The sequence below is a fragment of the Mycteria americana genome, unplaced genomic scaffold (genome assembly GCF_035582795.1).
Source record: "Mycteria americana isolate JAX WOST 10 ecotype Jacksonville Zoo and Gardens unplaced genomic scaffold, USCA_MyAme_1.0 Scaffold_124, whole genome shotgun sequence".
Taxonomy (NCBI): domain Eukaryota; kingdom Metazoa; phylum Chordata; class Aves; order Ciconiiformes; family Ciconiidae; genus Mycteria; species Mycteria americana.
Window position 1 is genome coordinate 1 of NW_027445464.1, and position 14362 is coordinate 14362.

The 14362-nt window shown below is 68.2% G+C and overlaps 2 protein-coding genes across 3 annotated transcripts in view; both read left to right on the top strand.

Annotated features, from left to right (window-relative positions):
- Positions 1-1478: 1478 nt before the first annotated feature.
- CYB5D1 (cytochrome b5 domain containing 1) lies at positions 1479-6587 on the top strand (the record flags this gene model as incomplete). The annotated part of the gene is given in 5 exon segments (XM_075489310.1): positions 1479-1731; positions 3939-4015; positions 4473-4617; positions 4620-4675; positions 6402-6587. Coding segments are annotated over 5 exon segments (717 nt in total), but the record flags the coding sequence as incomplete, so codon positions are not given.
- Positions 6588-12771: 6184 nt separating this feature from the next.
- Positions 12772-14362, top strand: part of CHD3 (chromodomain helicase DNA binding protein 3) — a 91417-nt gene continuing 89826 nt past the window's right edge. For both annotated transcript variants that reach the window (XM_075489314.1, XM_075489315.1), the window contains exon 1: positions 12772-13397. In XM_075489314.1, the coding sequence (XP_075345429.1) occupies positions 13139-13397 (259 nt within the window). In that variant the 5' untranslated portion in view covers positions 12772-13138. The remainder of the gene's footprint in view (positions 13398-14362) is intronic.

Here is a 14362-nt window from a genome sequence, read left to right on the forward strand (position 1 = left end):
CCTTCATGGTCCCCCCATAGCTCCTATGGTCCCCCCCATAGCCCCTATGGGCACCCCCAGCACCCCCCAAGCCCCTATAGCCCCCCACAGCACCCCCCATAGCCTTCATGTCCCCCCCATAGCCCCTATGGGCCCCCCCAGCACCCCCCAACCCCCCCCCAGCACCCCCAAGCCCCTATAGCCCCCCCACAGCCTCTCTAGCCCCCCCACAGCTCCTATGACCCCCCCCATAGACCCTATGGGCCCCCCCAGCACCCCCAAGCCCCATAGCCCATATAGCCCCCCCCAGCCTCTATAGTCCCCCCCACAGCACCCCCACAGCCCCTATAGATCCCCAAAGCCCCTATAGCCCCCCCCCCAGCACCCACAGCCCCTATAGCCCCCCACAGCCCCCCCAAGCCCCTATAGGCCCCCCCAGAGCTCCCCCCCATAGCCCCTATGGGCCCCCCCAGCACCCCCCACAGGTCCCCCCCATAGCCCCTATGACCCCACATAGCCCCTGTGGGCCTCCCCCAGCACCCCCCAGCCCTTATAGCCCCCCCCTAGCCCCTATAGCACCCCCACAGCTCCCCCCATAGCTCCTATAGCCCCCCCACAGCCCTGCCCCAGCCCCTATAGACCCCCAAAGCCCCTATAGGACCCCCACAGCTCCCCCTCATAGCTCCTATAGCCCCCCCACAGCCCCTATAGCCCCCCCACCATAGCTCCTATGACCCCCCCATAGCCCCTATGGGCCCCCCACAGCTCCCCCCCATAGCCTTCATGGCCCCCCCATAGCCCCTGTGGGCCTCCCCCAGGACCCCCCACAGCCCTTATAGCCCCCCCCCAGTCCCTATAGCACCCCCACAGCTCCCCCAAGCCCCTATAGGCCCCCCCAGAGCTCCCCCCCATAGCCCCTATGGGCCCCCCAGCACCCCCCACAGGTCCCCCCCATAGCCCCTATGACCCCACATAGCCCCTGTGGGCGTCCCCCAGCACCCCCCAGCCCTTATAGCCCCCCCCCAGTCCCTATAGCACCCCCACAGCTCCCCCCTCAGCCCCTATAGCACCCCCCCATAGCCTTTATGGGCCCCCTCATAGTCTCTATGACCCCCCATAGCCCCTATAGACCCCCAAATCCCCTATAGCCCCCCCTCAGCCCCCATAGCACCCCCACAGCTCCCCCCATAGCCCCTATAGCCCCCCCCCCAGCACCGCCACAGCCCCTATAGACCCCCAAAGCCCCTATAGCCCCCCCCCCCAGCCCCTATGACCCCCCCATAGCCCCGATAGCACCCCCATAGCCCCCCCCCAGCGCCTCTCATGGCCCCCCCCCGCCCTATAGCCCCCCCTTGAGCCCCCCCACCCCCTATAGCCCCCTATAGCCCCTATAGCCCCCCACGCCCCCTCAGCCCCCCCCCACTCACCGCCGGGCCCCGCCCCCGCCCGCCGCCCGGCTCCCCCGGCGGTTCCGCCATGGCGCCGCCGTCTCCCAGCAGCCCCCGCGCTGGGCGGGGCGCGGGCTCAGGGAACTACATTTCCCAGCGCGCCCCGCGGCGCGCCGGCGCTTTGCGGCGGCGTTGTTACCGTGGCGACGCGGCGCTGTTGCCATGGCGACGGAGGGCGCGGCGGGGCGGCCCCGGCTGCTGCCGCTGCTGCTGCCGCGGGAGGTGGCGGCCCGGGCCCGGCAGGGCTGGGTCAGCGCCCGCGGCCGCGGCCTGGACCTGGGCCCGGTGCTGAGGGAGCGGGCAGGTGCGGGGGGTACGGGGGGCTGGGGGGGGGGGGTGCCCATGGGGCTAAGGGGGTGCTATGGGGGCTGGGGGGGAGCTATGGGGGGGGTCCATGGGGCCTAAGGGGGTGCTATGGGGCTGTGGGGGGGGTCCATGGGGCCTAAGGGGGTGCTATGGGGGGGCTGTGGGGCTGGGGGGGGGGTCCATGGGGCCTAGGGGGGTGCTATGGGGGCTGGGGGGGAGCTATGGGGGGGGGTCCATGGGGCCTAAGGGGGTGCTATGGGGGATGTGGGGCCTAAGGGGGTGCTATGGGGGGGCTGTGGGGGCTGGGGGGGGGGTCAATGGGGCCTAAGGGCATGCTATGGGGGCTGTGGGGGGGGGTTCATGGGGCTAAGGGGGTGCTATGGGGGGGCTATGGGGGCTGTGGGGGGTCCATGGGCCTAAGGGGTGCTATGGGGGCTGGGGGGAGCTATGGGGGGGGGTCCATGGGGCCTAAGGGGGTGCTATGGGGGCTGGGGGGAGCTATGGGGGGGGGTCCATGGGGCCTAAGGGGGTGCTATGGGGGATGTGGGGCCTAAGGGGGTGCTATGGGGGGCTGGGGGGAGCTATGGGGGGGGGTCCATGGGGCCTAAGGGGGTGCTATGGGGGATGTGGGGCCTAAGGGGGTGCTATGGGGGGGCTGTGGGGGCTGTGGGGCAGCTATGGGGGGGGTCCATGGGGCTAAGGGGGGTGCTATGGGGGGGCTGTGGGGGCTGGGGGGGAGCTATGGGGGGGGTCCATGGGGCTAAGAGGGTGCTATGGGGGCTGTGGGGGGTGTCCATGGGGCTAAGAGGGTGCTATGGGGGTGCTATGGGGGCTGGGTGTCCATGGGGCTAAGGGGGTGCTATGGGGGCTGGGGGGGGGGTCCATGGGGCCTAAGGGGGTGCTATGGGGTGGCTATGGGGGGGGTCCATGGGGCTAAGGGAGTGCTATGGGGGCTGGCAGGGGGGTCCATGGGGCCTAAGGGGGTGCTATGGGGGGGCTGGGGGGAGCTATGGGGGGGGTCCATGGGCCTAAGGGGGTGCTATGGGGGGCTGTGGGGCCTAAGGGGGTGCTATGGGGGCTGTGGGGGGGTCCATGGGGCCTAAGGGGGTGCTATGGGGGGGCTGTGGGGGCTGGGGGGGGGGTCCATGGGGCCTAAGGGCATGCTATGGGGGCTGTGGGGGGGGGTTCATGGGGCTAAGGGGGTGCTATGGGGGGGCTATGGGGGCTGTGGGGGGTCCATGGGCCTAAGGGGGTGCTATGGGGGCTGGGGGAGCTATGGGGGGGGGTCCATGGGGCCTAAGGGGGTGCTATGGGGGCTGGGGGAGCTATGGGGGGGGGGTCCATGGGCCTAAGGGGGTGCTATGGGGGGCTGTGGGGCCTAAGGGGGTGCTATGGGGGGGTCCATGGGGCCTAAGGGGGTGCTATGGGGGGGCTATAGGGGCTGTGGGGGGCTGTGGGGGGGGTCCATGGGGCTAAGGGGGTGCTATGGGGGGGCCATGGGGGCTGGGGGGGGGTCCATGGGCCTAAGGGGGTGCTATGGGGGGGGTCCATGGGGCTAAGGGGGTGCTATGGGGGGGCTGTGGGGGCTGTGGGGGAGCTATGGGGGGGGTCCATGGGCCTAAGGGGGTGCTATGGGGGGCTGTGGGGGGGTCCATGGGGCTAAGGGGGTGCTATGGGGGGGCTATGGGGGCTGGGGGGGGGGGCCATGGGCTAAGGGGGTGCTATAGGGGGGCCATGGGGTGCTATGAGGGCTGGGGAGGCTATGAGGGGGGTCCAAGGGGCTAAGGGGGTGCTATGGGGGGGCCATGGGGTGCTATGGGGGCTGGGGGAGGCTATGGGGGGGGTCCATGGGGCTAAGGGGGTGCTATGGGGGGGCTAGGGGGGCTGGGGAGGGTGTCCATGGGGCCTAAAGGGGTGCTATAGGGGTGCTATGGGGCCTGGGGGGTGCTGAGGGGTGCTATGGGGGGTCCATGGGGCCTAAGCGGGTGCTATAGGGGGGCTACGGGGCGGCTGGGGGGGGCCATGGGTGCTGTGGGGTGCTATAGGGGGGCCATAAGGTCGAGGGGGGGGGGGCTGTGGGGTGCTATGGGGGCTATAGGTGCTGCGGGGGGTCCGTGGGGCCTGGGGGTGCTATAGGGGCTGGGGGGGGGGCCCTGGGCCCCGTCTGGGGGGGTCTCCCCACCCCCCCACCCCCCCCCCCCGCAGGTGACCCCCAGCTGCGCCCGCTCCTGGAGGCGGCGGGCACTGACGTCAGCCACTGGTTCGACCCCCAGAGCGGTGACGTAAGTGGGGGGGGGGTGTCCCCCCAAACACCAGGGGGCGGGGCCCACACTGGGGACTCCCCCCCCCCTCCCCCCCCAGTTTTGGGGATCACCGGGTGTGTGTGTCCCCCCCCACCTTAGGGGGGGCTCCCCCCCCCCCCCCAGATTGGGGGCTCACAGCCGCCCCCCCCCCAAGATTGGGGTCCCCCCCCCACCTTGGGGGGCTCACCCCGATAGTGGGGGGGCTCCCCCCCCCCAGATTGGGGGCTCACAGCCGCCCCCCCCCCAAGATTGGGGTCCCCCCCCACCTTGGGGGGCTCACCCCGATAGTGGGGGGGCTCCCCCCCTCAGATTGGGGGCTCACAGCCGCCCCCCCCCCCAAGATTGGGGTCCCCCCCCACCTTGGGGGGCTCACCCCGATAGTGGGGGGGGGCTGACCCCGATATTGGGGGGCTCCCCCCCCCCCCCCCCCCCGCAGCCGCTGACCCGCGTGGACCCCCCCTCGGGGCTGCTGCGCCGCTGCCTGCCGGGGGGGCCCCCCCTGGAACCGCGCTCGGACTGGGCCCCCCCGGAGACCCCCCCGTGGTGGGCGGACCCCCGGCTGGAGGCGGGGCGACTGACGGCCACGCCCGCCAGCTGCGGCTGCGCAACACCCTGACGGGACAGGAGCACGTCATCGAGGTGACGGGGGGACACGACACGGGGGGGGGGGAGGGGGCTGCGGGACCCCCGGGATGTCCCCGGTGTCACCTGGGGGGGGGGGGGGGGGGGGGCTGGGGGCCAAGGGCCCCCCCGCGGGCGGGGGCGGAAGCTCTCGGGGTGTCCCCGTCCCTTTGGGGGTCCCTTGTCCCCGTGGGGTGTCCCTTGTCCCCCTGAGGATGCCCCCCCCCCCCCCGTGGGGTCTCCCCCCCCCTCCCCCTTGAAGGTGTCCCTTGTCCCCCGTGGGGTCTCCCCCCCCCGTGGGGTGCTCCCCCTCCCCGTGGGGTGTCCCCTGCCCCCCTGAGGGTGTCCCTTGTCCCCCGTGGGGTGTCCCCTGCCCCCTGAGGGTGCCCCCCCCCCCGTGGGGTGTCCCCTGTCCCCTTGGGGGTGTCCCTTGTCCCCCTGAGGGTGCCCCCCCTCCCCGTGGGGTCTCCCCCCCCCCCCTTGAAGGTGTCCCCTGTCCCCCGTGGGGTGTCCCCTGTCCCCGTGGGATGCCCCCCCCCGCCGTGGGGTGTCCCCTGTCCCCCTGAGGGTGTCCCTTGTCCCCCGTGGGGTCTCCCCCCCCCTCCCCTTGGGGGTGTCCCCTGCCCCCCTGAGGGTGCCCCCTCCCCGTGGGGTCTCCCCCCCCCCCCCCGTGGGGTGCCCCCCCTCCCCGTGGGGTGTTCCCTGCCCCCCTGAGGGTGTCCCTTGTCCCCCGTGGGGTGTCCCCTGTCCCCTTGGGGGTGTCCCCTGCCCCCCTGAGGGTGCCCCCCCCCCGTGGGTGTCCCCCGTCCCCCGTGGGGTGTCCCCTGTCCCCTTGGGGGTGTCCCTTGTCCCCTTGTCCCCCCTCCCCGTGGGGTCTCCCCCCCCTCCCCCTTGAAGGTATCCCCTGTCCCCGTGGGATGCCCCCCCCCCGTGGGGTGTCCCCCGTCCCCCGTGGGGTCTCCCCTGTCCCCTTGAGGGTGTCCCTTATCCCCCTGAGGGTGCCCCCCCCCCCCGTGGGGTGCTCCCCCTCCCCGTGGGGTGTCCCCTGCCCCCCTGAGGGTGCCCCCCCCTCCCCGTGGGGTCTCCCCCCCCTCCCCGTGGGGTGTCCCCTGCCCCCTGAGGGTGTCCCTTGTCCCCCGTGGGGTGTCCCCTGTCCCCTTGGGGGTGTCCCCTGCCCCCCTGAGGGTGCCCCCCCCCCGTGGGGTGTCCCCTGTCCCCTTGGGGGTGTCCCTTGTCCCCCTGAGGGTGCCCCCCCTCCCCGTGGGGTCTCCCCCCCCCCCCGAAGGTGTCCCCTGTCCCCCGTGGGGTGTCCCCTGTCCCCGTGGGATGCCCCCCCCCGCCGTAGGGTGTCCCTGTCCCCCTGAGGGTGTCCCTTGTCCCCCGTGGGGTGTCCCCTGCCCCCTTAGGGTGCCCCCCCCCCCCCCGTGGGGTCTCCCCCCCCCTCCCCTTGGGGTGTCCCTGCCCCCCTGAGGGTGCCCCCTCCCCGTGGGGTCTCCCCCCCCCCCCCCGTGGGTGCCCCCCCTCCCCGTGGGGTGTTCCCTGCCCCCCTGAGGGTGTCCCTTGTCCCCCGTGGGGTGTCCCCTGTCCCCTTGGGGGTGTCCCTTGTCCCCCTGAGGGTGCCCCCCCCTCCCCGTGGGGTGTCCCCTGCCCCCCTGAGGGTGTCCCCTGCCCCCCTGAGGGTGCCCCCCCCCCCCCGTGGGGTGTCGTCCCCCCCCCGTGGGGTGCTGACGCGGGGCCCGCGCAGCTCTGCGGGGAGCAGCGGGGGGGGCTGGTGCAGCGGGCGCTGCCCTGGAACGCCCACGCCGGGGGCTACGCCTGGCGCTGCGGGGGGACCCCCCTGCGCCCCCGCCAGCCCCCCCCGGGGCCCCTCCCCGACGGCGCCCCCCAAACCGCCCTGCTCCACTTCGCCGACGACTTCCGCGAGCAGTAGCGGCGGTAGGCACCCCCAAACGGCACCCCCAAACCTGCACCCCCCAAACCTGCACCCCCAAACCTGCACCCCGAAACGGCACCCCCAAAACTGCACCCCCAAACCTGCACCCCCCAAACCTGCACCCCGAAACGGCACCCCCAAACCTGCACCCACCAAACCTGCAGCCCGAAACCTGCAGCCCGAAACCTGCAGCCCGAAACCTGCACCCCCAAACGGCACCCCCCAAACCTGCACCCCCAAACATGCACCCCCAAACATGCACCCCGAAACCTGCACCCCCCAAACCTGCACCCCCAAACCTGCACCCCGAAACGGCACCCCCAAAACTGCACCCCCAAACCTGCACCCCCCAAAACTGCACCCCGAAACGGCACCCCCAAACCTGCACCCCCCAAACCTGCACCCCCAAACCTGCACCCCCAAACCTGCACCCCCCAAAACTGCACCCCCACCCTGCACCCCGAAACGGCACCCCGAAACCTGCACCCCCAAACGGCACCCCTGCCCTGCACCCCCAAAACTGCACCCCTAAACCTGCACCCTGAATCGGCACCCTGAAACCTGCACCCCGAAATGGCACCCCCAAAACCTGCACCCCCGCCCTGCACCCCCAAACCTGCCCCCCAAATCTGCGCCCCGAAATCTGTACCCCGAAAAGGCACCCCGAAACCTGCACCCCCGCCCTGCCCCCCACCCTGCACCCCCGAAACTGCATCCCGAAACGGCACCCCCGACCTGCACCCCCAAAACTGCACCCCCGCCCTGCCCCCCGAAACCTGCACCCCCAAATCTCCTGCCCTGCACCCTGAAACGGCACCCCCAAAACTGCACCCCCAAAACTGCACCCCGAAACCTGCACCCCCACAAAACGGCACCCCAAAATTGCACCCTGAAACCTGCACCCCGAAACCTGCACCCCCCAAAACGGCACCCCAAAACGGCACCCCTAAACCTGCCCCCTGAAACCTGCACCCCCAAAACCTGCACCCCCGACCTGCGTCCCTGCCCTGCACCCCCAAACCTGCACCCCCAAACAGCACCCCAAAACGGCACCCTGAACCCTGCACCCCGAAACGGCATCCCCACCCTGCACCCCCAAAACTGCACCCCTAAACCTGCACCCCGAAACCTTGAACCCCCAGACCTGCACCCCAAAACTGCACCCCTAAACCTGCACCCCTAAACCTGCACCCCTAACCCTGCACCCCTAACCCTGCACCCCAGAACTGCACCCCAAACCCTGCACCCTGAAACCTGCACCGACACTGAACCCCAAACCTGCGCCCCGAAATGGCACCCTGAAACCCTGCACCCCGACACTGCACCCCAACACTGCACCCCCAAACCCTGCACCCCAAACCCTGCACCCCGACACTGCACCCCAACACTGCACCCTAAACCTGTACCCTAAACCTACACCCCAAACCCTGCACCCCCAACCCTGCACCCCCCCTCAACTCCACCAGCACCCCCAAAACGGTGGTAGGGCCCCCAACCCCCCCCCCCCGAGTCCCCCTCAACCACCTCCCAGCACCCCAAAACCTCACCGGTCCCCCCCCCAACCCCTTACCACCCCCTCCCCACCCTACCTGCACCCCCAAACCCCCACCGGCACCCCAAAACCCCCCTGCCAACCCCCCCCAAACCCCCACCGGCACCCCAAAACCCCCCCGACTCCCCCAAACCCCAGCCAGCACCCCAAAACCCTGCCGCCCCCCGCCAACCCCCCCAAACCCCCACCAGCACCCCAAAACCCCCCAGCCCCCCTGCCGCTAGGGCCCCCCCATACCCCACTGACACCCCAAAACCTTGCTGCCACCCCCCCCCCCCCAGTAGGCACCCCAAAACCCCCCGGCCCCCCCAAACCCACCACCCGTCTCCTCCCTTTGCAGCCCCGGGGCGAGGCCGCCCCCCCCGCCAACAGTCGGACGGTGACACCGGGGGGGTCCCCAGGAGGGGTCGTGTCCCCCCCCCCATAATTTTGGGGGGCAAACTGTAACTTTTTGAGCAGAAATAAACCCGATTTTGCCAAACCCAGCCTCGGGGGAGGGGACGGGGTCACGGGGTGGGGGGACACGGGGACACTTGGGGACCCTCTTTGGGGACACCCCCCCCCCCCCCAGCTGGGGCGGTGGCAGGCGGCTTTTGGGGGTTCTCTGGGGGGTGACGAGGGCGGTTGTCACCCTGTGTCACCCACCCGCTCCCCACCTGTGGGGTGTCTTGTCACCCGCCCGTGGGGTGACACAGCCTCGGTGTCCCCAAGCGTCACCCTAGGGGTACCACTGTGTGCGTGTGTTGCCCCGGGGTGACGGTGACACTGTACCCTCTCTGTGGGGTGACAGAGCCAGCGTCAGCCTTGGTGTCCCCAAATGTCCCCCCGGTGACAGTGACACCGTTCCCGTCTTGTCAGGTGACACAGCCTCTGTGTCCCCAAGCGTCACCCGAGGGTTACCACTGTGTGTCCCCCCCAGGGTGACGGTGACACTGTACCCCCTCTGTAGGGTGACACAGCCAGCATCAGCCTTGGTGTCCCCAAGTGTCCCCCCCCGGGTGACAGTGATGCTGTACCCCTCTTATCAGGTGACACAGCCTCCGTGTCCCCAAGCGTCACCCCAGGGTTACCACCGTGTGTGTCCCCCCTGGGGTGACAGTGACACTGTACCCCCTCTGTAGGGTGACAGAGCCAGGCTCGGCTTTGGTGTCCCCAAGTGTCCCCCCCCCAGGTGACAGTGATGCTGGACCCCTCTTATCAGGTGACACAGCCTCCGTGTCCCCAAGCGTCACCCCAGGGCTACCACCGCATGTCCTCCCCCCTGGGGTGACAGTGACACTGTACCCCCTCTGTAGGGTGACACAGCCAGGCTCGGCCTTGGTGTCCCCAAGTGTCCCCCCCCCAGGTGACAGTGATGCTGTACCCCTCTTATCAGGTGACACAGCCTCCGTGTCCCCAAGCGTCACCCCAGGGCTACCACCGCATGTCCCCCCCCCGGGGTGACAGTGACACTGTACCCCCTCTGTAAGGTGACACAGCCAGACTCGGCCTTGGTGTCCCCAAATGTCCCCCCCCGGTGACGGTGACGCTGGACCCCTCTCGTCAGCTGACACAGCCTCCGTGTCCCCAAGCGTCACCCCAGGGCTACCACCGCATGTCCTCCCCCCTGGGGTGACAGTGACACTGTACCCCCTCTGTAGGGTGACACAGCCAGACTCGGCCTTGGTGTCCCCAAATGTCCCCCCCCAGTGACGGTGACGCTGGACCCCTCTCGTCAGCTGACACAGCCTCCGTGTCCCCAAGCGTCACCCCAGGGCTACCACCGTGTGCCCTCCCCGGGTGATGGTGACACTGTACCCCCCCCATGGGGTGACACAGCCAGGTTCAGCCTTGATGTCCCCAAGTGTCCCCCCCCCGGGTGACGGTGACGCTGGGACCCCCCACCATGGGGGTGTTTTCCCACGGGACCAGCGGCGGGTGACGACCGCCGGGCGTGTGGCGCTGGCTGTTTGTCCCCGTGGGTTGCTGCCAGCCCCTGGCACGGCCACGCGTCACGTGGGACGTGTCCCCGACGCTGACCTTACGCCCCCCCGGAGGGCTCGCGGCGTTCCCGATGCCTGTCCGCCTGTCCCTGTCCTCCTGTCCGTGTCCGGCTGTCCCTGTCCAGTTGTCCATGTCCGTGTCCGGCTGCTCCGTGCCTGGCGCACCGCGGTGGTGGCTCCGGTGTCCCCGAAGAGGAGGGTCCGGCGGTCGTCACCGTCATCTTCAGGGCACAGGCAGCGGCGGGTGTAAGTCAGCCGAGTCGGCGGGTGACTCGGGGCGCGGGTGGGTCACTCGGGGTGTGGGTGACATCTGGGTCTCCACAGGTGTCCCCCGTCCGGCTCCACTGGGACGCACAGGCTCCGGCAACACCGATCCACGCCCCGAAACAGCCGCCCGGCACCAGGGTGGATCACCCCGACCCGAGGGGAACCGGCACGAACCACGGAGCCAACCCGCAGCGCTCGGGAGGGGGGGGACACCGGCCGCCGGCTGTGCCGAAACCAGCCCGGTGACACTGCGCGGGATGGTGTCACCCTCCCGGAGTCACCACCGGACCCTTCGGGGGTTCCCTCACAGGGTCTCCGGAAACGGGGAGCGTGCCGGTGTGGGTGCCGGAGGGAGGATGGAAAACACCCCTGGCTCTGCCGGCACCGGGTGACACCGCGACCACCGCCGGCGGCACGGTGTTGCCCTCGCGCCCGCCGGGGTGCGAGGAGCATCAGAGCCGAGCAGCGGTGGGGATGGAGATGCTCACCACCCCGCGCCAAACAGCGGGGAAACGGTGAAAAAGGAGAAAACCGCCCCAAAATGAAAGCGGGGCGGGGGGGAGGGGGAGTTGGGAGGGTTTGGGGGTGCCGGGGGGGACGTTTTGGGGGTGAAAAAAGCAACCAACCGTCCCCCAAAAAGACAAGCGGAACGGGTCTACCTGGCGCTTGCTGCGACACGTGGTCACCCCGGGGGTTTGGGGGGGATTTGGGGGGTTTTGGGGTAGTGGCGTTTGGAGTAAAAACCCCTCAAAATGGGGGGAAAAACCCAACACCCAAATCCCCGAGCGTTTTCTGGGTTTTTTTCCCCCATTTTACACCATTTTCGGGGGTGTCCCCAGCCTGGGGGGCAGGAGGAGGCCCGAGGGCCGGATCCTCGCCGGGGTTGACCTGCTGCCCCCCTCGGCTCGTCCCCTGGCATTTTGAGGCAAAAAGGGCAAAAAAAGGAGGCAGGAGGTTAAAAAGGCGGCAAAAAGCCACGGAGGGGGGGGGGTCGGGGTGGGCATCCGAGGGCAGCCGGGGCCCGGGGCCCAGGGCCCAGCCCGGCCACTTTGGGGAGGTTTTGCTGATTTTTAGGGTGGGTTTGGAGCATTTTGGGCAAGCTGAGGCCACCAAAATCTCACAACCCCCCATAAATCTTTGCCTGTTTCTCCCTGATTTTTTTTTTTAGGGGGGGGATCGGCGAAGCGGGGTGCTGCCCGCCAGCGAGATGGGGGGGTTTGTGTGTGGGGGGAGCGACCGGTTAAACCCGCATCCCCGGGGCTGGAGGGTTTCTTTGGCCATTCTTTCCCTTTTTTTAAAAATTTATATTTTTTTTTTTGTATTTTTTTTGTGTGTGTGTTCTTCCTCCCCTGCAGCCTAAAGAAAGTCAAAAACAAAAAAAAACCCAACACAAAAAAAACCCCAACCCTAAAACCACTCCCTTCTGAAGTATTTAAAAGTAGGGAAGGGAGGGATAAAGACAAAAAAAAAAGAAAAACCCACCCTCTTTTTTTTTTTTTTTTTAATGTGTGTTTTAAAATCCTCCCCCCCCCCCCCCCCCCATCGTTTTTGGCGTGGACGGGGGGGAAAACGGGCAAAAAAAAAAAAGCGGCGTGACTAGTATGGAACTAGTTAACCTTTAACAATTTATGCTGATGTCACACTGAGCATGAGTACTGATTAATCCGGCCCCCCCCCGCCAGAAATATTTTTATTGAAGGGGGGGGGGGGGAAGTATAAGGAGAAAGAGAGCCCAAAAAAAAAAAAAAAAGAGAAATAATTTACCGCAGCCATCTTTGTTTTATGCAGAAATCTTCCTCTTTCGGTTCCCCCCCGCGCCGGGAATACACAAATATTGTTCATCTCACGCGCCGAGCCGGGATCTGCGGAGATTATATATAGAGAGAGATATATAAAAAATAAGCAAACAAGCCAAAAAAAAAAAAAAAGCAACCAAAAAAAAAAAAAAAACAAAAAAACCAAAAAAAAAAAAAAGCAGAATTATGATTATTCGCCCGCTCGGGCCGTAGCGGCAACGAGGGGGGGGAAGCTTTTTTTTTTTTTTTCCAATTTTTTTTTTTTTTTCCCTGCCTGGTTTTTCTTGAGGCATTTTTGGTTGGTGTTTGTTGTTTTTTTTTTTTTTTTTTTTTTTTTTAAATCTTTTCTAACCTCCAGGAAGGTGTGTGCGGGAGCGGGGCGACTTTAAAAAAAAAAAAAAAAAAAACCCCTCAGCCGGCCATTTTGGGCTTTTTTTTTTTTTTTTCTTAAAGGGGGGGGAATTTTTTTTTTCCGCTTTTTTTTTTTAACCCCCCCCCTTCTCCTCCCGGCTCCTTTTTTTTTTTTTGTTGCCCTTTTTTTTTTTTTTTTTTTTTTTTCCCTTCCGAGGTGGGGGGGGTTCGGATTTAAAAATAAATTTCGGGGCGGCCATTTTCGCTCCTGGCTCTCGCGGGGAACGCTGTCCCGGGCGGCCCCCGACGAGTTTTTTTGAGGGGGTTTTAAGCTTTTTGAGGGGTTTTTTACCCCTCTTTACCACCGTCCAACCCTTCCCTTCCCTCGCCGCCGGGGCTCGACCCGGCCCGGCCCGGGGGGGGGGTCGCCCCGTCCCGGCTGCTGCTTCCCCCCCCCCCCACCCCCCCCACCCCGGGGTGGTGGGTTGGGGGAGGTGGGAGAGCGCGGAGGGTCCCCCCCGCCCCCCCCCCCCCCCGCCGCCTCCCTCCGCCTCCCGCCCGCCTCACTCCCGTCTCCCTCCTGCCCCCCTCAGCCCCGCCATGGCTTCCCCTCTGAGGGAGGACGAGGAAGAGGAGGAGGAGATGGTGGTGTCTGAGGCGGAGGGGGATGAAGACGACGAGGAGGAAGAAGACGAGGAGGAGGAGGAAGAAGACGCTGCTCTCCTTGCCGTTACCGGAGGACACCGCGGACCCGCCGACATCTTCCCCCCGCCGCCGCCCGCCCCGCCGCCGCCGCCGCCGCCGCCGCCCCCCCCCGCTCCCGCTCCCGCCGCCGCGGGGCCGCCTGAGGCGCCGCCAGGTAAACACCCCCCCCCCCCCCCCTTCCCGCCGCCGCCGCCGCGCGCTTCCCGCCACACGGTTCCCCCGCGCGCTTCCCGCCACACAGCCCCCCGCGCGCTTCCCGCCACACGGCGCCTGGGGAGGGGGGCGGGGGGGGGGGGGGGTTGTTGTGAGGAAGGGGGGGGGGGGGCACGCGCTGTTTGTAAACAACCGCCCCAACGGCCGCGCGCGCGCTGCCCAACGGCCGCCCGGCGCGCGCGGGGGGGGGGGGGGGGGCGGTTTCCAGGCCCCCCCCCGCCCCCCCCCCCCAATCTCCCGCCGCCGCCGCGTGCGGGGCGGTCTCCAGGCCCCCCCGCATCCGTGAGGTAAAGGGGGGGGGGGGCACGGCCGCGGCCTGCACACACACACACGCACACACGCCCCCCCCCCCCCCACGCCACGCGTGTCCGTGTCCCCCCCCCTCCCCCCCGCATCGCGCACGGGCGGGGGTCCCACCCCCTGGGGAGGGGCGGGGCTGGGGATCCCCCCCCCCCCGACACCTCCGGCAGGGCCTGAGGGGACGGGCCGGTGGCGGGAGGGGGGGGGGGGGGGGCTGTTGGGTGGCTGACAGGACCCAGGTTGGTTGTTGTTGCACCCCGTGGTGTGGGGTGACGGGGGGTGTTGGGTGGCTGACAGGGTGCAGGATGGTCGTTGCACCTTGTGATGGGGGGTGTTGGGTGGCTGACAGGATCCCAGGCGGCTGTAGGGCAAGGGGGGCTGTTGGGTGCCTGGCAGGACCCAGGTTGGTTGTTGCACCCCGTGGTGTGGGGTGATGGGTGCTGTTGGGCTCCTGACAGGACCCAGGTTGGTTGTTGCACCCCACAGTGTGGGGTGATGGGGGGTGTTGGGTGGCTGACAGGATCCCAGGCGGCTGTAGGGCAAGGGGGGCTGTTGGGTGCCTGGCAGGACCCAGGTTGGTTGTTGCACCCCGTGGTGTGGGGTGAT